Genomic DNA, 23533 nt, shown 5'->3' on the forward strand with positions numbered 1-23533 from the left:
GGGGGTGCATACAGTCCAAGATCACCTTAATCCATGTACAGAGAGAGTGCTTTGAAACTAGCTCTTGTCCCTGCGAGGGCTACTCTATTCCCAGTTCATGCCCGAGCTGCGATCCCTCTGGCTCTCCGATAACCTAGGCTGTCTATGGGCCGCCGCCGCCTCCTCCTCCTCCTCAGTGAGTGCTCCACCTCATGAGAGCATGGAAGCTCTGCCTAGCTCGGCTACTTAGTTGTTCCTTTTGGAATCATCAGACCCCCTCCAGTGGGAGTTCTTCACTTCTTTGTTAGTTTCTGGTATCCTCAAACAGATTTCAAAAACATTTCTTTCTTTTTTTTTTTTTTTTAAGATTTTATTTATTTATTCATGAGACACAGAGAGAGGCAGATACCCAGGCAGAGGGAGAAGCAGGTTCCACGCAGGGAGCCCGACGTGGGACTCGATCCCGGGTCTCCAGGATCGCGCCCTGGGCTGAAGTCGGCTGAGCCACCTGGTGCTGCCCAGAATACACATTCTTCTCAAGCCCACCTGAAGCATTTGCCAAGAGAGACCACATTCTGGGCCGTAAAACATATCTTCACAAATTTAAAAGAATAGAAATCATACAATGTTTGCTCTCAAACCACAATAGAATTGAACTAGAAATCAATAACAAAGAGAACTCAAAATATGTAGATTAAACAGCATAATTCTAAATAAAACAGGTCCAAAGAGAAATCCTAAAATATTTTGAACTAAAAGAAAATAAAAGCACAACTTATTAAAATTTGTGGGATGCAGCAAAAGCAGTACTTGAAGGGAAACTTACAGCATTAAGAAGAAAGATCAAAAGTCAGTAACCTGAATGGACATTGGGGGCATTAGGCTGAGTGAAATAAGTCAGGCAGAGAAAGACAAATACCGTATGATCTCATTTATATGTGGAATCTAACATAACAAACAGAGCTCATAGATCTAGAGAACAGATTGGTGGTATTTGAAAGTTGCTAAGAGAGTAGATCTTAAAAGTTCTCATCACAAAAAAAAAATTGAACTGTGTGTGATGATGGCTAACTATACTTAATTGTGTTCATTTCACAGTACGTACAAATAACAAATCATGTTGTACACCTGAAGCTAATATAATATTATACGTCAATTATATCTCAATTTAAAAGATCAATTACTTAAGGATTCTTCCTTAGGCTATAAAAGGAAGAACAAATTAAATAAAAACTAAGTAGAATAAAAGAAATAAGAATTAGAGCAGAAATCAATAGAAAAGCTGGGTCTTTGAAAATCAATAAAATTGATAGGTCTTTAGTCAAGCCGATTAAGGAAAAAAACAGAGGACACACATTAATATCAGAAATGAAAGAAATCATGCAGATCCTTTGGGCATTAAAAGGATAATAAAGGAATACTAGGAACAACTCTGCACACCGGAATTTGATAACCAAATGAAAAAGATCAACTCCTTGAAAGATAGAATCTGCCAAACTCACAAGAAGAAATAAACAATCTGAATAGGCCTATATTAATAAATTCAATCAATAATTAGCTACCTTTCAAACTAGAAATCAGACCCTAGGCCCAGATGGGTTCGTTGGGGAATTCTATCAAGCACTTAAGGAAGAGATAATACCAGGTCTCTATAGTCCCTTTCATAGACTAGAAGCAGAGGGAATGTGTCCTTCCATGAGGTCCCATTACACTGATACCAAAACCAGACAAAGATATTACAAAAAGACAAAACTACAGACCAGTATCTCTCATGAACATAGATGCAAAAATTCTCAAAATATTAGAAAATTTAGTCCAACAGTGTATAAAGAGAATTATAATTAAGGTGGGCACATGATGAGATGAGCACTGGATGTTATACTATATGTTGGCAAATTGAATTTGAATAAAAAAATTATATACTATGACTAAGCAGGATATATCCTAGGTCTTGCGAGGCTGGTTCAACATTTGAAAATCAATTCATGGAAAATCCATCACAGCAACAGGCAAAAGAAAGAAAATCACGTGATCATATTAAAGATGCAGAAAAAGCGGGATCCCTGGGTGGCGCAGCAGTTTGGCGCCTGCCTTTGGCCCAGGGCGTGATCCTGGAGACCCGGGATCGAATCCCACATCGGGCTCCCAGTGCATGGAGCCTGCTTCTCCCTCTGCCTATGTCTCTGCCTCTCTCTCCTTCTCTCTCTGTGACTATCATAAATAAATAAAAATTTAAAAAAAAAGATGCAGAAAAAGCATTTGGCAAAATACCACACCCATTCACGATCAAAACTCTGAGTAAACTAAGACTAGAGTGGGACTTCCTCAACTTAATAAAGCAGACTATCTTATATAAGAAACCTACAACTGGGGACACCTGGGTGTCCCTGCCTTCAACTCAGGGCATTATCCTGGGGTCCTGGGATCACATCCCACATGGGGCTCCTTGTGGAGAGCTTGCTTCTTGCTCTGCCTGTGTCTCTGCCTCTCTCTCTCTCTCTGTGTCTCTCATGAATAAATAAAATCTTAAAATAAAATCTTAAAAAAAAAACTAACATCATACTTAATGGGTAGGAACTGAAAGCTTTCCCTGTAAGAAGATATAAGGCAAAGATGACCCCTCACCACTCATTTTCAACATTGTAGTGGAAAAGTATAGATTGGGAAGGAAGAAATAAAACTGTCTTTGTTTACAGATAACATGATTGTCTATATAGAAAATCCAAAAGAATTAACAAGTCCCCCCCCCCAAAAAAAAACCCTGAAACTAATACACAGTTATAGCAAGGTTGCATGGTACAAGGTTAATATTGCAAAGGTCAGTCACTTTGCTATATACCAGCACTGAACAAGTGGAATTTGAAATTAAAAACACAGTATCATTTACAGTAGCTCTTCTCAGATTAAATACTTAGGTATAAATAAAACAAAGTATGTACAAGATCTATATGAGGAAAACTACAAAATACTGAAGAAATCAAAGAACTAAATAAATGGAGAGATAGTCTATGTTCATGGATATGCAGACAATATTGGCAAGATGTCAGTTCTTCCCAAGTTGATCAAATAGATTCAGTGCAGTCCCAATCAAAATGTCAGCATTTTGTGGACATTGACAAACTGGTTCTAAAGTTTATAGGAAGGGGCAGAAGACCCAGAATAGAAACATAATTTTGAAGGAGGTAAAGTTGGAAGACCGACACTCTGTGAAATCAGGACTTACTGTAAAGCTGTAGTAATCAAGAGTGTGTTGTGGCGTCAACAGAAGGGACAAGTCAATGGAGCAGAATACAGAATCCAGAAGTAGACCCACATGAACATAGCCAGTTAGTCTTTGATGGAAGAGCAAAGCTTATCCAGTGGAACAAAGATGGTCTTTCCAACAAATGGTCCTGGAACAACTGGACATCCATAAGCAAAAAAATGAACCTAGGCATGGACCCCTCACAAAAAGTTAACTTAAAATGGCTCTCATGCCTAAATGTAGACTATAAAACTAGAGGGTAGAGAGAAGCTAACATAGAAGGGCATGTAGATGAACTTAGTATGTGTTGACTTTTTAGATACAACACCAAAGGCACAATCTGTGATATGAATAATTGATCAGATACATTCTGTTAAAAACTTGTGCTCTGGGGATCCCTGGGTGGCTCAGCGGTTTGGCACCTGCCTTTGGCCCAGGGCACGATCCTGGAGTCCCGGGATCGAGTCCCACGTCGGGCTCCCGGCATGGAGCCTGCTTCTCCCTCCTCCTGTGTCTCTGCCCCCCCCCACTCTCTATCATGAATAAATAAATAAATAAATAAATAAATAAATAAATCTTTAAAAAAAAAACAAAAAACGTGTGCTCTGGAAAAGACAATGTTAAGAGGAAGAGAAGACAGACCATTGGCTGGGAGAAAATATTTAAGGAAAAATACATCTGATAGAGAGGACTGTTATCCAAAATATACAAAGAACTCTTAAAACTCAACAATGAAGAAACAACCGGATTGAAAAACAGTCCAAAGACCTTAACAGACACCTCACCAGAGAAGACATATAGATGGCAAATAAGCATATAAAAAGATGCAGTACATCAGATGTTATTGGGGACATGAAACTTAAAACAACGATGACACCGCTGCAGACCTCTAGAGTGGCCACAATCCAGAATATGGACAAAAGCAAGTGCTGATGAGGATGTGGTGCAATAGGAGCGCTCATTCCCTGCTGGTGGGAACGCAGGATGGGGCAGCCACTTTGGAAGACAGTTTGGTGGTTTCTCACAGAATTACACATGCATATGACCCAGCGATCATATTCTTTGGTATTTACCCAAAGGAGTTGAAAACCTATGTCCGCACAAAAACCTGCACACGGTTGTTTACAGGAAATTTGGAAGCAACCAAGATGTCCTTCAATAGATGAACAGATACATCGGTTCATCCAGTAATGGAATATTCAACACTAAGAAGAAATGAACTGTCAAGCCTTGAAAAGACATGGAGGAAACTTAAGTTCATATCACTAAGTGAGGTCAATATGAAAAGGTTACTGTATGATCAAAGTATATGACATTTTGGAAAACTATGGAGACCGTAGAAAGATCAGTGGTTGCCAGGGATTGGGGAGTAAGGGAAGGATGAACAGCGCACAGATTTTTTAGGGCAGTGAAAATACTCTGTGTGCCATCATAATAATGGATATGTTATTAAACATTTGTCCAAACCCATAGAATGTGCAAAACGAAGAGTGAACCATAACTGTGGACTTGGGGTAATTACTGTGTGTCTGTATAGTTTATCAGTTGAAACAAATGTACCACTGTGGTGGAGGATGTCTTGGGGCAGAGGGCATATGGAAACTCTCCTATTTGTCCTTAATTTTCTATGAACCTAAAACTGGTCTTAAAAAAAAAAAAAAGCTTTAATTACGTTAAAAAATATATATGTATATAGCTTTAATTAAGTAAAATAAAACAAAACATAGAAGGGGGAAAAATATCCCCAGCTTCCTGGAAAATAAATCTGCATGCCCAGATGGTTTCACTGACAAATTATATCACTTAAAAAAGAAATAACACCAGTTTTATATAGTCTCTTCCGTGTATTTTTAACTTTTTATTTTGAAATAATTTTAGTTTCATTGGTTGCAGAAATAGTACATAGAATTCATTCAGTTTCCTGCAATAACATCTTATATAACCACATACATTATCAAACTATTTCCCATATATTCTTAATTACAGTTATTGTGCTAAAAAATGTAAAGAATTCAGAAGTGTGTGAGGTAAAAACTATTTCTCACACCTACCCAAGCTAAATAAATAAATCACTGTTAATAATTTGTTGAGCATCCATCCAGGCATTTTTGGCACACACAGAAATACATACACCTACCAGCCTGCGTAGTTCTGTTTATTGGTTGTTACCAGAATTCTACCATTCTTTATGTATATAGTTTCCAACTTGCTGCTTCTACCTACTAGTACAGCATGAATCATATAAGTAATACCCATCCCGCACCTTCCAAATAGTGGGGTGTGTTTGTCGTAATGCTGTATGGCAGCAGATTTACTCCTTCCTCTCCTTCCTCTCCCTTCTCCTCCTCCTCCTCCTCCTCCTCCTCCTCCTCCTCCTCCTCCTCCTCCTCCTCCTCCTCCTCTTCCTCCTTCTCCTCCTCCTCCTCCTCCTCCTGTTAGGAACTCTGGTGTCTGGGTTGCAACCTGGAGATGTTCCTTGCAATTTTGCATTTATAATCCGGAGTGACTTTGGTTCGCAGCAGTGGAGGTCACCGGGCGCCGGTGTTGTGGCCATGGCTGGAGGGCTGGTCAGCACAGCGAGCAGCAGCCCATGGATCCCAAGAGAAGGACGGGCCCTGGCATCTCCCCAAGCACCCCCACCCCCACCCCGCACCTGGGTGCCCGGCCAGGGACGAGCTCTGTCCTCAGTGGCTCCTCCCCCTGCCCCACGCGGGCTCCCCCAGTTGTATGCAGCCAGCTTGGGAGTTAGGCTCTGCTCTTTGTCTCCGGTGGTTACAGAACTTGGCTTCAGAGGGTTTGGATTGGGGCCCCCTTTTCTGCTAGCTTAGTGGTTCCGTGTCCGCACTCTCCTTGGAATTCCACCTTCGTCTTTATGCGGGTAGAAGTCTGCATGCGGTGCTGTGTCGGCTGAGTGTCTACGTTTGACACGAGAAATGTGGCAACTGGTTACACGTGAAAATGTGCAGCTTGGTTGTGTTCAGCTGGTTCAGTAGAAAGCGCGAGACCACTTTTGTGAGGTCACAGGCAGGAAGCAGGGAGTTAACGTTCATTTCTGAATGCCCTCTGGCACCCTCCCCGTGGAAATGTGCGTTTGGAATGAGAACCGAGGAAGGAGCCAGCTGAGGGCAATGAGCACTTAATTTTTAAATATCCTGGAAAATCAGTCCTCTGCTTTTAAATAGGGGTTTATCAGTTTTAATGTAGTGTAACAGTATTTAGTTTTCATTTAATTTTAGTCTTAATCACACATTTTTGTATATTTCAAAAGAATCATTTTTTAGTAGATATTGCTTTAAAAAATACATGCGCTTTAAAGTCGTTCACAAGTTAAAAAATAATAAGCTCAATTATACAGTCCTATCCTGGCCCAGACTGGGGTCTGAGTGTCCAGGGAGCAGGTAGGCCAGGGACGGTGCACCCCGAGGGCCCGGCAGTCAGTGGCAGGTGAGGTATGCTCCTGCGTCGCGGAGCGGCTGACGTTACAGGTGGAGCGCTTGGCAGGAAAAATAGGCCGAGTGAGATTTGCAGTATGATGCTATTCGGGTGAAGTAAAAGCACACGGACACAAAGCAGTGTCCATTCTGCAGAACAAGCTCCAGTTAGATGACTGGCGTCCGGTAGGGGTGGTGAGGGAACAAGGTGGGAGCAGAGGGACGAGGACAGCCAGGGCGCCTGGGCTGCACGGAGGCCGGCGCCGAGGGTAGGCCACGGTGGGGGCCTTGTCCGCTCCCCCGCCCCAGCCTGTGGTCGGCCTGCCTGCCCTGACCTCACACCCATCTTTTGGAGGAATGTAGGACGGTCTCCCAGGAGGCGTCCAGGGGTCTGCCCCTGGATGTGAGGCCCTCGGGGGTGTCGGGCCGTGAGAGGCCCCGGGCCGTGCAGGGATGTGCTGGTGCAAAGGCGGGCCTTGGTGAATCCCCCGCAGCTGCCCCGACCCCTGACCCCTGAGCCCGCAGCCGGGCCCTGTGCTCGCCTGGGGCAGGGGCAGGGGCAGCAGGGCTCTCAGAACAGTGCGGCTTTGTCTTGCAGACGGGTAGCCCAGGCAGGCTACTCCTGGAAATCGTAAACATATATTTCAGGTCTAAATAAAGTCTCCAAAGCATGATGGGTTCACGCCGAGCGTGCCAAGTTCTCTCTAGGAAACAGAATGTGCTCGTACATTGAGAATTCTTTCCTTAAGACACCCTTCCTGCCTTGTTCCTGGGAACTTTAATTTATTTTTAGGCTGTTCTTCTTTATGATAATTTGTCGGAACAGCAGTCCCTGTTCCCGAGTCCTTGCCCGGGGACAGGCTTGGGCCTCCCACTCCTACTTCCACACAGGGAACCTATGGACCTGCCTGGGACTCACTTCGGGATCTTGATGAAATGCAGGCTCGGGCTCATTCTGCAGCGTGGCCTCAGAGTCTGCTTTTCTGTTTTTTTGTTTTTTTTTTTTTAATTTTTTAAAAAATTTATTTATGATAGTCACACGCAGAGAAAGAGAGGCAGAGACACAGGCAGAGAGAGAAGCAGGCTCCATGCACCGGGAGCCCGATGTGGGATTCGATCCCGGGTCTCCAGGATCGTGCCCTGGGCCAAAGGCAGGCGCTAAACCGCTGCGTCACCCAGGGATCCCTCTGGTTTTGTTTTTAACTTTAAACATGTTTATTAAAAAATTTTTTGAGTCTTCTTTTCTAACAGGCTCTTAGGGGATGAAGACCACAATTTTAAAAAATTAAAGTATTATTTACATACAATAAAATTCACCCTTCCTGGGTTTTGATGAACACGTGGTCATGGGCCACCAGCACCACCAAAACAGAACGGCTTCATTACCCCCAAGAACTCCCTCGTTCCCCGTTGTAGTCACCCCCTCCCTCACCCCCATCTGCTCTGTCCCTATAGTGTCATCTTTTCCAGAATGTCATGTAAATGGAATAACTGTGTACGTAGCCCTTAGAGCCTGGCTGCTTTCACTTAGTGATACTCATGTAAGCTCCATCCAGGCTCCTGTATAGAACGAAAGTTTGTTCCCTTTTACTGCTGAATAGAGTTCCATTGTGTGGGTGCGTCACAGATATTAGTGTTTCCACTTTCTCCATTATGAATTACTTTTTCATTCAAAAACTTTGGAGGGAATATAATCATCTTTTGTCATTGTTTTAGGTGACATCACTCAAAAAGGATATGAAAAGAAACGGGCAAAGCTGCTTGCACGCTACATCCCACTTCTTCAAGGTAAGGTCGGCCACTCAGCTATTTCATAACAGCCATTTTTCTTACCAAACTTGGCCTAAAAATTGATATGTTTTGTATTTTATTAAGGAGGACTGGGCAATGTGTGTAATATTAAATAATAAAAATCAAAGACCCAGGTTATAACTTACAGCTTGGAGTTGGCATAGATCTTATTTCAGATAGGATTTATCATATTTTTATGATTATACAATATAATGATTTTTTGTGATGATAGTAAGGAACATTTCCTTACGTAGGTTCAGAACAAATGCTGTAATGTTGTCAGTTCTTCCTACCTTAGGTTGATCTGTAGAGCTCACACACTTGTCATTTCAACAAAAATTTTTTTGGCGAAATTTAACAAGCTAATTCTAAAATTTATATAAGTCTAAAGGGCCAAGGGATTCAAAATGTGCTCAAAAAAGAAGAATGAGATGGGAAGATTGGAAAATCAGTATTGGGCTGTCGTCATGAAGACGGCATGGTTTGGAACACGGGCAGGCAGGTGGGTTAGCGGAGCAGCACCCAGAGCCCAGAGAGACACAGAAGGGCCCGCATGTGCAGATGTGGCTGCTGTTGGGGGCAGTGTTGCGGGACACGGTGCTGGCACAGCTCCCTGTCCGCGTGTAGGACACATCACTGGACACAACAACCAGTGTCCGATGGAGAAGGACTGAGAGGAAACGCAAAAGCTACAGCATCATAGAAGATTGTATAGGAAAATTGTCACCATCTCAAGATAGATGGGATTCCATGAGTCACTAAAGGGCCTGGGCTGTGACCTGAACTGAGAGAGCCCGGACCATGTTTAAAGTAATGTCATTTTATCCAGAGTCTCCGTAAAGAGATTAAGGACAAGTCACACAGTGGGAAGATCACTGTAACACAAATAAGTGAAAAGGAACTAGTATCCAGACCGTGTAAGGCAGCTCTGTCCCATTTATTAACTTCCGTGATAATGGAAATGTCATGTAGGGCCGTCCAGCGCTCAAAACAATGGCTAGTGTAACTGGGAGACTGAATTTTTAATTTAAGTGAAATTAATATAAACTTAAAAAGCCAGAAAGTCCCCCAACATGATTTTTTAAAAAGCCCAGTAGGAAACTGGGCTGAAGACTTGATCATGGTTTTGTAAGCGGCAAGCCTACCAGGCAAAAGCAGACAGAGATGGTTGAGCTCAGGGGGAATACGAGAGATGTGGATTAAAGCCATAAGCTGCCGGGTTGTTGGAGGAGGTTCAGACGGCAGGTATGGACAGCCGTAAGGCTGAGGCGGGGCCGCTCGCCTTCCCGTGTCCAGGCGCTCAGGCAAGCTGTTGGGTTTGCACCTGCGCTTTCTCTGGGCACAGGATGACAGCCGTCCTGCTTGCACCTGCGGGTTCCAGGTGCTGAGGGCCACGGAGCCCACAGGGTGCCCTGGCGGCCTCCGCGGGTCCCGGGGTGCAGTGGCTCCATGCCCGGCGGGGGCCGCACACAGCGCTAGGTGACCTGTCCTTGGGGAGCCCGGGCCGAGGGCCCGCTGGCCACCCTTCCAATGTGCCCCAGGCCTCGGACGGACGGAGCGGGGAAGGCTTGTCTCATGCGGGCGTCAGAGGGTAGCAGAGGAGGGTTCAGAGCCAGCACGGGGTCGGCCTCATGACTCCGGGGCCCGCGTGCTCGTGGCCGCATGCTCAGGGCTGTGTGCTCAGCCCCTGTCCTCCCTGCACCGACCCGCAGTGCTGCTGTCCCAGTGACTGCTCAGTGGGATGTCGTTGGGGGCAGTTGGCTGACCTCGTGGACAGTGCCAAGAAGAGTGACACAAGCCATTCCAGATTCAGGACGCATTTGTGATGCAGAAACACGTTTCTAAAGGGCCCTCCCCAGAACGTGCCCTAGTGGCCACGTCGCTGTGATGGTCACCCGTTGTACAGACAGCGGGCGGCGAGGCCAGGCAGGCCGGGCGCGGTCGGGAGAGGGCCACGGAGGTGTTCATGGCAGCCCACGTCGATGCAGGGCCCTCCTGGGCTTCAGGGGCCGCCAGAGGCTGCGGGCGCTCTGCTGCTACCTGTGGGCAGCGAGCGTGGCGGAGCGACATGGGGCGATGTGTGCTGCTTTAACTGGAGTGTTCCATAATCACAAAAGCAAATTGTTTACGTAAGACAGTCCTACAAATTTGTGTCGCAGGAGTAGATCCGTCCCTACAAGCAGAGAACAGGGTTTCTGGCCCCGCGCAGACGTCAGCTGTGGCGCCCAAGCAGCAGAAGCCGCGGCCGGCCAACTCCCGAGACGAGCGCTTCCGCTCAGGTAGGGGCGCCCACTGGGGCCACGGGGGAAGTGGTTTCCACTGGAGGGATCATTTACCACATCTCTTTTTAAGAGAAAATCTGGCCTCCACACGGCCTCAGGATCCCTAACGTGACCCGTAGGGTTGGCGGTCTCTCCCCAGGAGATGCTCATAAAAATCCCTAGAGAAATCATCCTTTCTGCCGATTAGTATAATTCCTTTAAACTTTTTTGTTCATTTTTGGACCTCAAGCTTCGGGGTTGGTATTGGTAATTTTTGTATGTTGTGGAGTAGCTTTACTACGGCAGGTGTCTTTACTAGTTTTTCTTTTTCTCATTTTGGAGATTTCCTTCTAATCAGATTTCTGCCATTCTGTCAGTACTTTTATGAATATTTAAATCAGTCTGTGATATTTTATTTGAATTATCGGAATGGCCATCGAAAAGATTCATGTTTTCAGTTGTAGGCTACATGTCAGTAGCTTTTGGGCCCTCTGCTTCGTCTGCTTAACATTTCCACCCTGTGTGACATACATTTCCTTTCCATTTAAGCTCTTTTGGTAAGCTTTTTTAAATTTTTTAATTAAAAAGATTTTTTTAAGCTCTTATTTATTTATTCATGAGAGACAGAGAGAGGCAGAGACATAGGCAGAGGGAGAAGCAGGCTCCATGCAGGGAGCCCGACGTGGGACTCGATCCCGGGACCCTGAGCTGAAGGCAGACGCTCAGCCCCTGAGCCCCCAGGGGCCCCAGAGTTTCTATTTTCTGTGCCTCCTTAGTAGATACCCTCCAGGGGAGCAGGCTAAACAGTCTAACTGCACTGTTTGAAAGTCATTTGGAATACTTCAGGACAACTAGAGACACATTTAGGTTCATTTGTTTCATTTTAATTTGGGGGGTTTATTTTTTATCTAGTTTTGATTTATAACTATGAAAATATTTACATAGTCTAAATCTCCCAACAAAGGAACATTTAAAGAAATCTAGGGCCAATGTCATAGGCTATGCTTATTTTTTTAAATTTAAAATAAATAACAGATAGTATAGTATACGTTTCAGAGGTAGATTTAGTGACCCATCAGTTGCATCTAACACCCAGTGCTCATTACATCATGTGCCTCCTTTATGATAGGCCTTACTCATGTCTCTTTTACATTCAATAAAAACAAATAATATGAACTTAATTTTGTTACTTCGTAAGCAATCTTGTAGAAAGTGTATTTACTGCTGTGTTTTTACGTAGATGTTCACACGGAGGCGGTGCAAGCAGCTCTGGCCAAGTACAAGGAGAGGAAGATGCCTATGCCTTCCAAAAGACGTTCTGTTCTCGTACACTCGTCTGTGGAAACCTACACGCCTCCAGGTATTGATGGATGGCGTCAGGAGCAGCTGTGTGGTCCTTGCACGGCTCCGACCTCATAACCTTCCCTTCCCCGTCTGACCTGTAGTAAAGATTTGGAAAAACTAGAGATTAGAAATATTTGTGTACGTGCAGTGTACACAGTGTGGCTCTAACCCGAGTGGGTGCTTGCTTTCTTCCAGACTTTTGGGTACATTTTAATGCTTTTACTAAGATGCTATTTATTCTTTTTAGTAAAGAGAGGAACCCAAAGTCAATGCTTACTGGAATATTTAAGTTCTCTGATTTAAGAATCTTAAAATTATTCTCATCTTATTGATTATTTACTATATTGTTACCAGGCCTTAAATGGGAGCGGGTTATTTGGAGGATTTTAAAAATTTATTATTGTTTCGTTGTTATTACCATTAGAAATGAGAACTTTTACGTGGAGTATTGGTGATGTCTGGTGTCCTGCTGCTGCCTGTCTTGATTTTGAAGTCACGAAACTGGTGTCAGGAGTTTTTGGTTTGATGATGTAGTGAAAACCAAACACACTAGATTTAGAAGATAATTTGGGGGTTTCGGTAACACTTCCTTTCTAAAGGAAAAGAAAAAGTTTATATTGTTGAAAAAAACTTCTAGAAATAGCTGTCAAATTATTGTTCCCACTAAATATAACTACAGATACCACTCAATTTTTAAGAAAACTTTTTAATAATAAAATGCACAGTCATGGTGACTTGAAAAACCTCAGTGAACAGTTAATCCTACTGAGTGAAGCAGTTGTCTTCGGGGGTTATTCTTCCCCGGGCTCATTGCTGCCTCCCCTAAGAAGATGCAGGTGTGCAGGGGAGGCATGGGCGGGTGGGGCTGCCGCCCCTGACCACTGCGCTGCCTCGGGGGGCAGGCTGGGCCATGTGTCAAGGTCGTGTGGGGCGTTCACTCAGATGAGCACTCAGCACCTAGGGACTGCCGTGGTACTTGGGACCCCACCAAGGCATGTGCTGAAGCCACTTAGGGCTTGGGCTGCTTCCACTCCCAGCATGTGGGCTCCCCGACAGTCCTCCCGGGGAGGCTGGGCTCTGAAACTGCTTTCCCAGGTAGGGCTCCTTGGATCTTACAGCGGAGAACTTAGACCTTCTAGACCCAGGGCAGCCTTTGAGACGACCCCGTGGCCGGCTGGGCCGCAGCGGCGCAGGTGTGCACAGCTTGCCCCGGGCAGGCCTGGGAGACGCAGGTGCCGGTGTGGGAGCTCCACCCCCTCCCCGACTCATCCCTACATTATGCCTGTCATCATTATTTTAACCACAGACACGTCATCTGCCTCAGAAGATGAGGGCTCTTTACGGCGACCCGGGCGACTCACCTCCACTCCGCTCCAGAGCCATTCCAACATCGAGCCCTGGCTCGACCGGGTCATTCAGGGCTCGTCCACCTCATCCTCTGCATCCTCCACCTCATCTCACCCGGGAGGGAGACCCGCCGCCGCTCCCAGTGCCGCCGCCACCGCCACGCTCACAGGCCCCGCGGCCCACGCCCACATAGGTCAGTAACGAGCTGCCGTGGCCCCTCCAGGACAGGGGTGCCTCTGCGCCCTGTGCCCATCAAGACCCACCTCCTATTTTTCATCTGGAAATGTCTTTTTGGTAACAAGAGTAGCTCCTGCTGCGTCTGTGGTTTGGCAGTTCCAGGCATGGTGGGCCCTGGAGTGGCGGTGTTCCTTCATGTCAGGTCCCCTCCTGCTCTGGAGGCCTGGCTGGTGCAGGTGGCAGGTGTAGGGTGGACGGTCCCTCAGGCGTGGCCTTGGCTGCTCCTGATAGCCACCCACGGCCTGCTGCCTCGACGTCATCCCCACCTTTGGTCTTGGCTGCGTGTGCAGAGTTGGAGAGCCATCAGCCGTCCTGTCGCCCGGGCTGTCTGCTGGCCTGCAGTCGTGGGCTGACCTTTCTTCCTCCACGTACCAAGTCACACCACCCCTCAGCCCAAGGAGAGGCCAGGCAAAACTAAATCGCAGAGATGTGTTGATCTTTTCTAAATCATCCAGTTCTCTAAATTACATTGATCTTAGAAAGGAAAAGTTGCAAACCTCTCATCATTTGAATGCTTTGCACTCAACAGCAGGAGTAGCATAGCATGTGTGAGCTGCGACGGGAGCTCGCGTGCGCTCTGCACTCGTGCCTGCACAGCAATGCATTTCTTGGGTGGTGCTGTCAGCGTGGCCGCAGACCCTCTGAACCCCCATGGTTCTAGACGTGGAGGGAAGACAAAAGTCAGGTTGTTCGTGACCTGCCTGAGATCACGCAGCTGTCCTAGCGGTGAAGCCAGGGCTGATGCAGTTTTCTTGGTTCCCACTCATTTCTTTGCTATTCTACTAAAACTGGAATGCGTACCAGCTGCACATCAGTGACAGGCTCCTGTTTTCAGGGAGGGGGGTCCCAGCAGGCCAGACACCCCCAGGCAGGGCGGGCTCGGGCTGAGCTGCTTTCATGTGAATGTTGGTCACTCGGCTGCACTGGGAGTGTGTTGGGTGACGTCTCCGCATCCCCTATGGACACATCACGGATGCGCTTTGCTGTTTATGTGTTGAGTCAGTACAGGAACCCTGCACGCTTCTGTGGAGCCTGTGTCATCTACCATGACGTAGCCTCGCTGCCTCCAGCACGCAGAGAAGCTGTCGGTCTAGTCCTCCGGGTAGCAGGAGAGGCTGGGGCTTGAGCAGAGCCCACGGACGCTGTTCTGGCCGTCCTCCTGGGTGTCCTGGGGCGGCTCGCGGTCTCTGCCCCCCGTCCTCAAGGACGGCTTCCAGGGAGAGCCTGAAAAACAGCTTTCACACGGATACATTTTTTTCCTCGTTTGTCACAGTGATTTGACTTATCGGAAATACACAGATGTCTCCAAAGTGAGAAAACAGTTGTTTCCGAATGTGCTGTTATCTTATTTCTGCTTCCTGAGACTCTTCTCGGTGAGATGGGGTAGGAACAAAACTGTGTTAGCCGCCCGTGGGCTCTTGCAGTCCCTGCTTCCCGTGGCTTAGAGAGGAAAGTGTATCCAGCATGAGCGACTGGCCACAGCTTATAACTTAGCCTGACAGCGCTGGACTTTCTGGTGGCTGTGGGGCCTTTTAACGACGCACGCAGCCGCAAGGTGTGTGTCGCCCTGGCGGTGGAGGGTGACGAGGGACAGTTGTTACCCTGGTGCACGGAGGACCCCCAACTCTAGCAGGTGTGGCCGTACCCCTCTTTTCTCCCATCCCACTCGCTTGGCCTCCATATACATTGTGTGATCAAGTCTGGTAAATTCTAATAATCTTAACTGTGGATTGTGGGTTCCATATGCTAAATGTTCTCTGGGTATAGATGACTTGAGTTCCTGAATCTGAAAATGGTCACCTTCCTGCTCTGTGTTATAAAAAATCACCTTTTTAGTTTTTATCACTGGAGAATTCTTCAGTTTGGACTGAGGAAAGAAATCTAGAAAGGAGAAAATTATACTAGGTAAAAAAAACCTTGAGGTTCAATATATTAGGTAAAGGTAATTTTAAAAAAATGTTGTTTTCGATTTTGGATTAAAGAAATCAAATCCATAAAACACTGGGACACAGATGTAAATACCTGTATTTAAAAGTAGTATTTCCAGGGTAGCCCGGGTGGCTGAGCAGTTTACTGCCACCTTTGGCCCAGGGCGTGATCCTGGAGACCCGGGATCGAGTCCCGCGTTGGGTTCCCTGCGTGGAGCCTGCTTCTCCCTCCGCCTGTGTCTCTGCCTCTCTCTCTCTCTCTGTTTCTCATGAATAAATAAAATCTTAAAAAAAAAAATAAATTAAATAAATAAATAAATAAATAAATAAATAAATAAAAGTAGTATTTCCAGTTAAAGCAGTTCATTTTTATTTTAAATATTGTTTATTTTTATTGTTTTTTTGAAGATTTTATTTATTTATTCATGAGAGACACAGAGAGAGGCAGAGGGAGAAGCAGGCTTCCTGCAGGGAGCCCAACGTGGGACTCGATCCCAGGACCCTGGGGTCACGCCCTGAGCCGGAAGCAGACGCTCAACCACTGAGCCACCCAGGTGTCCCTATTTATTTTTATATGGTGTTTTTAAAACTACTTTGTAGTTAAGATTACCATTTATGCATTTTTCATGAATACTGTTAAAATCACTTCCTCTTTTTGCTAGACTTGGAAGGTTGGGGAAATTTCTTTCTAAACTAAAAGAACCTCATGATAGGCATACTTTAAAATGCTAATTTCATCAATATCATGCTTTCTCAAGGGTTATGAAAACTCTGTCATTAAGTTAGATTTTTCCAGATGGTGTTTTCTGCTCTGTAAATAGTTGAGTTTGGGTTTTGCTTCCATATAATTTCATCTATCTACATATTTAAAAATTTTTTTTAGCTTGCACTTTGCCTGGGTTATGATGTAGTAGGTAAAGGATTGGAATTTAAAATCAGAAACAGCAGAATGGCATCTGGGGTGGCGGGAGCAGGGTCAGGACCAGGGGACTGCAGGTCTGTCCCGATGGCCCTGGTACAGATGCCCGCTCACACCCACACCTCTGCAGCTCAGAGGCGGCCGGCGTTCCAGATAGTTAACATGTGCCGTAGGATAAAGGTTAAACCCCAAAATGTGCGTTCAGACGGCGGAAGGAGTGGCTTTCAACATTTTCTGCATCTAACGCCATTGGTCTTTAACTGTGATGTTAATATCCTGTGTCGTTAGGACTTAACGGAGATCCCCCAGTAGTGACGTGTGTTGACCTGGCAGTGGGGATAATTTTTATCTGCCTAGGCTTGTTTTTGTGTATTTGTGACATCCAACATACTTTTTTGGGGAGAGAGGGATAGTTTACAGAAGCTTGCCCTTTTTTTCATAATACAATGAAAATGGTTCAGTGAACAATTGATTTAAAATGTGTCTGTGCTTCATTGAGATTTCTAACTGCAGCTCACTCGTGCCTGTCAACACACTGTCGTTGGAGGTTCTGGCCGAGATCCCTTTGAGAACCAAAGAGCCCACTTGCACACGGGTATCCACAGACCGTGCCTGGGAGTTCAGAGTTCACAGGGTCTCAGTCAACCGGAAAAAGAGAATTAATTGGAGTACCACCTCCCTTGCTTAGAGCTCAGCGAGTGAGGCTTTAGTTGAATGGGGTTTATAGAGCGACTTAATCCTCTTCTGAATCAACCGCCACTCTCATTTGGGGTTTGTTTTTCCAAAGCAGATCTGCACTCTGCCCCTCCGGATGTCACCACGGGCCTCGTGGAGCTCTCCCACTGCGAACGTCCACAGCTGGCTTCTGTGAGGGGTGTCCCTCGGGGCTACAGCGGGAGCGTCCTGGAAACGGCCGGTGGTGAGCATGCCTCTCTTTGTCCTTTAGAAGCAGCAGAGCACAGCCTTTCTCTTCAGGTATTGACCATGAGCATCGTTTAGGTGCATTTGCATTAGCAGACCTGCGCCAGCCATGAGTTATCACGGTGCACGTGGGCTGAAGCCAGCGTGTGGGCTGGGCGTTATTACAGAGAGTGCCGAGGGGAGGAAGAGTCAAAAATCTCTGGAAGGGTCAGGGGGGGAACAAGGAGAGTAGGGAAGAGAAAGCCTCGACATTTAAATTGGATGCAAAAGCAGTTTGTAGCTATAGAATGGCAGGAAAAGGAGAAGCCGTGGCAGTCTTTGCTGCAGACTGTGCGTGGCCTCAGTGGGAGAGCGCTTTGCCCGTGACACCCGTCCCCACACTGTCCGCGCCCACAGCCCGAGCAGCGGGCACTGCAGCGAGAGCGTGGTTTCTCACCTGCAGGCTGGGAAGGCCAGCGTGACCTTCACAGTGTCCTCATTTAGACCATTTCCTTTTGAATCAGTTTCCAGCGTCTTTGATCAAAATCCTGTGAAGTTTTCTTTGCAGTGTTTCAGGTCTGAATTGGAGGAAAATCCAGAGGATCTTAGATCTGAGGTTTTAACATGTATTCTGATATTCCTAAGTGGTGGATCAAATTTTGTCCAGGTCCTTTAGCTCCTTGTCCAGACATAGTAGGAAAATACTGAGTCAACAAGAAGCAGGTTTTCCACTGGTTAGATTTTTTAAAATTTGATTATATAAAAAAAAACTTAAGAGCTCAGTTGAGGCATAACTGACATGTAATCAACTGCACATATTTAAAGTGTACAGTTTTACATGTTTTAAGACATGTACACCTGTGAAACCATCCCTGTGATGAAGATAGTGAACACATCCGTCTTTCCCCTCTGCTCCTCCCCCTGCACTCCCTCGCTCAAATGATGAATGAATGAATGAATGAATACATACATACATACATACATAAATGGTTAGGTGTCCAGTTCTTGTTTCAGCTCAGGTCATGGTCTCAGGGTTGTGGGATGGAGCCCCGCCTCAGGGCTGTACTCCGCAGGGAGTCTGCTTGAGATTCTCTCTCTCCCTCTGCCCCACCCCCCGCCCTCTCCCATCACCCCCATCCCTGTCTCACTCAAAAATAAATAAATCTTTCAAAGAAAGATAGTGAACACATCCAGCATTCCTAAAAGTTCCCTGGGGCACCTTGGTAATACCTCCCCTCTGCCCTTTCTGACTTCCCCCAGACTTCCTGCAGCCCTCATTTACTTCCTGACACTATGAATTAGTTTGCATTTTCTGGAATTTTGTATAAATAGAATCATGCAAGGGGAATCCCTGGGTGGCTCAGCGGTTTAGCGCCTGCCTTTGGCCCAGGGCGTGATCCTGGAGACCCAGGATTGAGTCCTGCATCAGGCTCCCTATATGGAGCCCACGTCTCCCTCTGCCTGTGCCTCTCCCTCTCTCTCCCCCTCTCTTTTTCCCTCTCTCTCTCCCTCTCTCTCTCTCCCCCTCCTTCTCCCTCTCTCTCTGTGTCTCTCATGAATAAATAAGTAAAATCTTAAAAAAAAAAGTCATGCAGTATCTACTCTTAGATTGTCTGGCCTCAGCCCCTCTACATATGTACTTTGAGATTCACTCGTGGTCTTGAATGTAGTTTGTTCCTTTTGCCGGTAAGTTGTATCTTGTTTTATGGATGTGGATGTGCTGTGCTGTAGTTCTCACCTGTTGAGGGGTACCTGGGTTGCCTCCAGGTTTGGGAGGCAAATACAACTAAAGCTGCCGTGAATACTCCTACAAGGTTTGGTGTAGAAGTATACTTTCATTTCTTTTGGGTCAATAGCTAGGAATAGAATGGCTGGATCACACAGTAGGTTTATGCTTAACTTTCTAAGAAATTACCAAACCGATTTCCAAAGTGGTTGTCCTATTTTACATTCCCAGGCTAGAGATGAGTGCTCACGTCCCCCCACACCCTTGCCTGCGGTTGGTGTGATCAGGCTTGTTAACGTCAACGTGGAGCTGGGTGTGTGGAGGTATCTCGCTGAGGTGTTAATTAGCATCTCCCTAAAGACTCAGGATGGGGAGCACCTTTTTATATACTTATTTGCCATCTGTATGTCTTTTAAAGTCTGTTCAGATCTTTTGCTTTCTTTTTAATGTGCTCTTTTCTTATTAAGTTTTGAGAGTTTGTTATATATTCTGGATTCAAGTTCTTTATCAGGTGTATAATTTGGATTTTTCTCCCAGCCTGTGGCTTGTGTTTCTCTCATTCTCTTAACAGTGACTTTCAAAGAGCAGAAGTTACTGATTGTGATGAAGTCCAGTTTACTCATGTTTTCCTTTATGGTTCCTACTTCTGTGTCATATCTAAGATATATTTCCATAACCCAAAATCATAAAGGTTTTCCATGTTTTCTCCTAGGATTTTGTAGTTTGTTTTATATGTAGATCCATTTCAAGTTAATTTTAGTGTAAGTACAGCGTATAGATGGGAGTTTGTTTTTTTTTTGCATGTGGATGTCGAGCTGTTCCAGCATCGTTTGCTCCAAGGCCCACTCTTTCCCCCACTGAATTTCTTTGGGATCTTCAATGAAACTTGGTAGACCATGTATGAGAAGGATCTGTTCCTGGCTCTTTGTGCTCCCCCATGGCTGTTTGTCCATCTTCGTGTCAGTACTACAGTGTCATGGTTACTGTGGTTTTACAGCAGATCTTGAAATTGTGTAATTTGTCTTCAAACTCTGCTTTTCATTTTGCAGTTTGCTTTGGCTCTTCCAGTTCCTTTGCATTTTAGTGTATTTTTTTATATTTTTATTTTTTAAAGATTTTTATCTATTTATTTATTCACAAGAGACAGAGAGAGAGAGAGAGAGGCAGAGACACAGGCAGAGGGAGAAGCAGGCTCCATGCAGGGAACCCGATGTGGGACTCGATCCCGGGTCTCCAGGATCAGGCCCTGGGCCAGAGGCAGACGCTCAATCACTGAGCCACCCAGGCTGCCCTAATGTATTTTTTTAAATCAGTTTGTTTCTATCAAAATTCCTACTGGATTCTTAAAATATTTTATATTTCAATTGATAAATACAGGGGATCCCTGGGTGGCTCAGTGGTTTAGTGCCTGCCTTTGGCCCAGGGTATGATCTTGGAGTCCTGGGATCGAGTCCCGCATCGGGCTCCTTGCATGGAGCCTCCATGCTTCTCCCTCTGCCTGTGTCTCTGTCTTTTTCCTCTCTCTTGTCTCTCATGAATAAATAAATAAAGTCTTTTAAAAAATTGAAAAATACAGTATATCCCTCCATGTATTTGGCTCTTACAAAAAATTTTTAGCATTGTTTTGTTAAAATTATTCCATAATAGGTTATGTTTTTGATATTATTCAATTACAATGTTATTATAAATATTAGAATTTTAAATTTTTTCCAGTTGCTTATTACTGGTCTGCAGAAATGCAATTGGTTTTTGTTTGTTGGCCTTTTATAAGTTTATTAACTTCTTTGGTAGATTCCTTAAGATTCTATATGTTTAGCCATATTGTCTAATATGGTTTTAATTTTCTTTCCAAATTGTCTTTAGGGACATTTATTTTTCTGGCCTTACTGCAATGTGTAGGACTTCCACTTGTGTCATTGAGAAGTGTTGAAAGTTGTTTCCAGCTGTAGGAGGAAAGCATCCACTTTTTCGTGTTTGAATTGTGATCTTAGCTGTGGGTTTTTCAAAGATGCTCATCATTAGGATATTATTTTCCTAATTTCCTGAAAATTTTTATCTTGGTTTTTGTTAAATGATTTTTTTTTTTAAGAGAGAGAGAGTGAGCATGCAAGGGTTGGGGAGGGGCAGAAGGAGGAAGAGAATCTTAGGCAGGCTCCAACATCTACCAGGGGACTCCATCTCACAACCGTGAGGTCATGATCTGAGTTGAAATCAAGAGTCAGGCACTTCACCAACCGAGCCACCCAGGCACCTCTGTTAAATGAATTTTTTTATCTAGTAAAGTCACATAGGGTTTTTCTTTTGTAGTTTGTTAATGTAGTAAATTTCATTGATTGATATTTGAGTGTTAAACCAAAGTTACGTTCTCAGGATAAACCCAACTTGGTTATCATGCGTAATTATTACACATAATTGTTTCTGTATTATGGATTTCATTTGCTAATACTTTCTGTTAAGGATTTTGTGCCTATGTTTAAGATACATAGTGGTCTGTAAGATTTTTTTTCTTGTAATATCTTTGTCTTGGTATCACAATAACACTCATCTCAAAACGAATTGAGAAATATTCCTTCCTCTTCTACTTTCTAATCAGAGAAAATAAATTTTCTGTTCTTGAGTCAGTTTTGTGTATTGGAGGAATTTGTTCATCTGTGCTCTCCAATTTAGGCAGAAGTTCATGATATTCCTTGATTTTCCTCTGATGTATTTGAATCAGTGGTGCTGTCCCCTCTTATATTTCTGGTATTTGTAATTAGTGTCCTCTCTCTTTTTATCTTGATAATCCTAGCTAGAAAGTTAATTGAATTTTATTTATCTTGGGCTAATAAATAGTGGTTTAGTGGTTGAGCTTCTGCCTTCAGCTCGGGGCATGATTCCAGGGTCCTGGGATCAAGTCCCTCATCAAGCTCCCTGCATGGAGCCTGCTTCTCCCTTTGCCTGTGTCTCTGCCCCTCTTCTCTGTGTCTCTCATGAATAAATAAAATCTTTTTAAAAATTAAAGAATTTTATTTATCTCTGAAAGAACCAGTTTTGGTTTCTTTTTTTCTATTGTGTTTATCTCTGATCTTCTATTTATTCCTATCTTTTTTCTACTTATTTTGGATTTACTTTGTTTTTCCTTTTCTAATTTTTTGAGGTGGAATCTTAGATCATTGAATTTATTCCTTATTTATTCCTTAGTCCTTTATTCCTTCTTTCCGGATGAAAGTATTTAGGGGTACCTGGGTGGCTCAGTTGGTTAAGCATATGACTCGACTTCAGCTCAAGTCATGATTTGAGGATCATGGGATTGAGCCCTGCATCGAGTTCCATGCTAGATGTGGAACCTTCTTTTTTTTTTAAATTTTTTTTTTTAATTTTTATTTATTTATGATAGTCACACACACAGAGAGAGAGAGAGAGAGGCAGAGACACAGGCAGAGGGAGAAGCAGGCTCCATGCACCGGGAGCCCGACATGGGACTCGATCCCGGGTCTCCAGGATTGCGCCCTGGGCCAGAGGCAGGCGCCAAACCGCTGCGCCACCCAGGGATCCCTAGATGTGGAACCTTCTTAAGATTCTCTCTCTCCTCCTATCTCTTTCCCCCTCTCCCTCCCTCTTAAAAAGAAAAGTTGTTTAAAGCTATAAATACCCTTCTGAGAGCTGTTTTAACATCCCGCATGTTTTGATATGTTCTTTTCCTTTTTAATATTCAATTCTAGATATTTTCTCTCATGCTTTCCATTTTGACCCATGATCTATTTAGAAATGTGTTGTTTAATTTCAATAAATTTCCAAATAGTTCAGGTATATTTCTTTTAGTATATTATATAATTCAGCTCCTTCTAAATATATTCAAACTTTTTAATGACCGAACACATGATCTGTTTGGGGCATATAATGCTGTTGGGTAGTTTTCTGTGTAAATGAAAGTTATATTCAGTTGGTTGATACTTTAGTTTGAGTCTTCTCTCTCCTTACTGATTATCTACGTACTTTTTCTGTAACTTGCTGAGAGGGGTATTGAATTGCTAACTATAATTTTGGATTTTTCTTTTTGTTTAGATCTGTCAGTTTTTGTTTTGTGTATTTTGAAGTTCTATTATTAGGTGCATACATATTTAAAATTGTTCTGACTTGATGAATTGGCCACTTTATCATCATAAAATTATCTTTTGTGATGTTTCTTATCCTGAAGTCTTCTTTATCTGGTATTATTATGGCTGCCTTCAGCCATTTGATGAGTATAGTTACATGGCAAATTTTTTTTATCCGTTTACTTTTACCCTGCCTAGGTCTTTAAAATTAAAATGAGTTTCTTTTAATTAGATTTTATTCATTCTTACATGTTTCTTTAAGCAGACAATCGTTTACTTAGTTGGAGTGTTTGGACCATTTATACTGAATGCAGAACCAGATCTCACAACTCCAAGATTACCACCCCAGC

The 23533-nt window shown here is 44.4% G+C and overlaps 1 protein-coding gene across 7 annotated transcripts in view; it reads left to right on the top strand.

The window, feature by feature from the left end:
- The window catches only part of DIP2A (disco interacting protein 2 homolog A), a 92296-nt gene that overhangs the window by 14767 nt on the left and 53996 nt on the right, over positions 1–23533 (top strand). For 3 of the 7 annotated variants that reach the window (XM_077879492.1, XM_077879498.1, XM_077879495.1), the window contains exons 2-6: positions 8371–8442; positions 10605–10724; positions 11947–12066; positions 13357–13590; positions 17269–17400. In XM_077879492.1, the coding sequence (XP_077735618.1) occupies positions 8371–8442; positions 10605–10724; positions 11947–12066; positions 13357–13590; positions 17269–17400 (678 nt within the window). The remainder of the gene's footprint in view (positions 1–8370; positions 8443–10604; positions 10725–11946; positions 12067–13356; positions 13591–17268; positions 17401–23533) is intronic. The other 4 variants (XM_077879494.1, XM_077879496.1, XM_077879499.1 and 1 more) reach the window with 2 other exon arrangements.

Source organism: Canis aureus, chromosome 30 (assembly GCF_053574225.1).
Source record: "Canis aureus isolate CA01 chromosome 30, VMU_Caureus_v.1.0, whole genome shotgun sequence".
In the NCBI taxonomy this organism is placed as follows: Eukaryota; Metazoa; Chordata; class Mammalia; order Carnivora; family Canidae; genus Canis; species Canis aureus.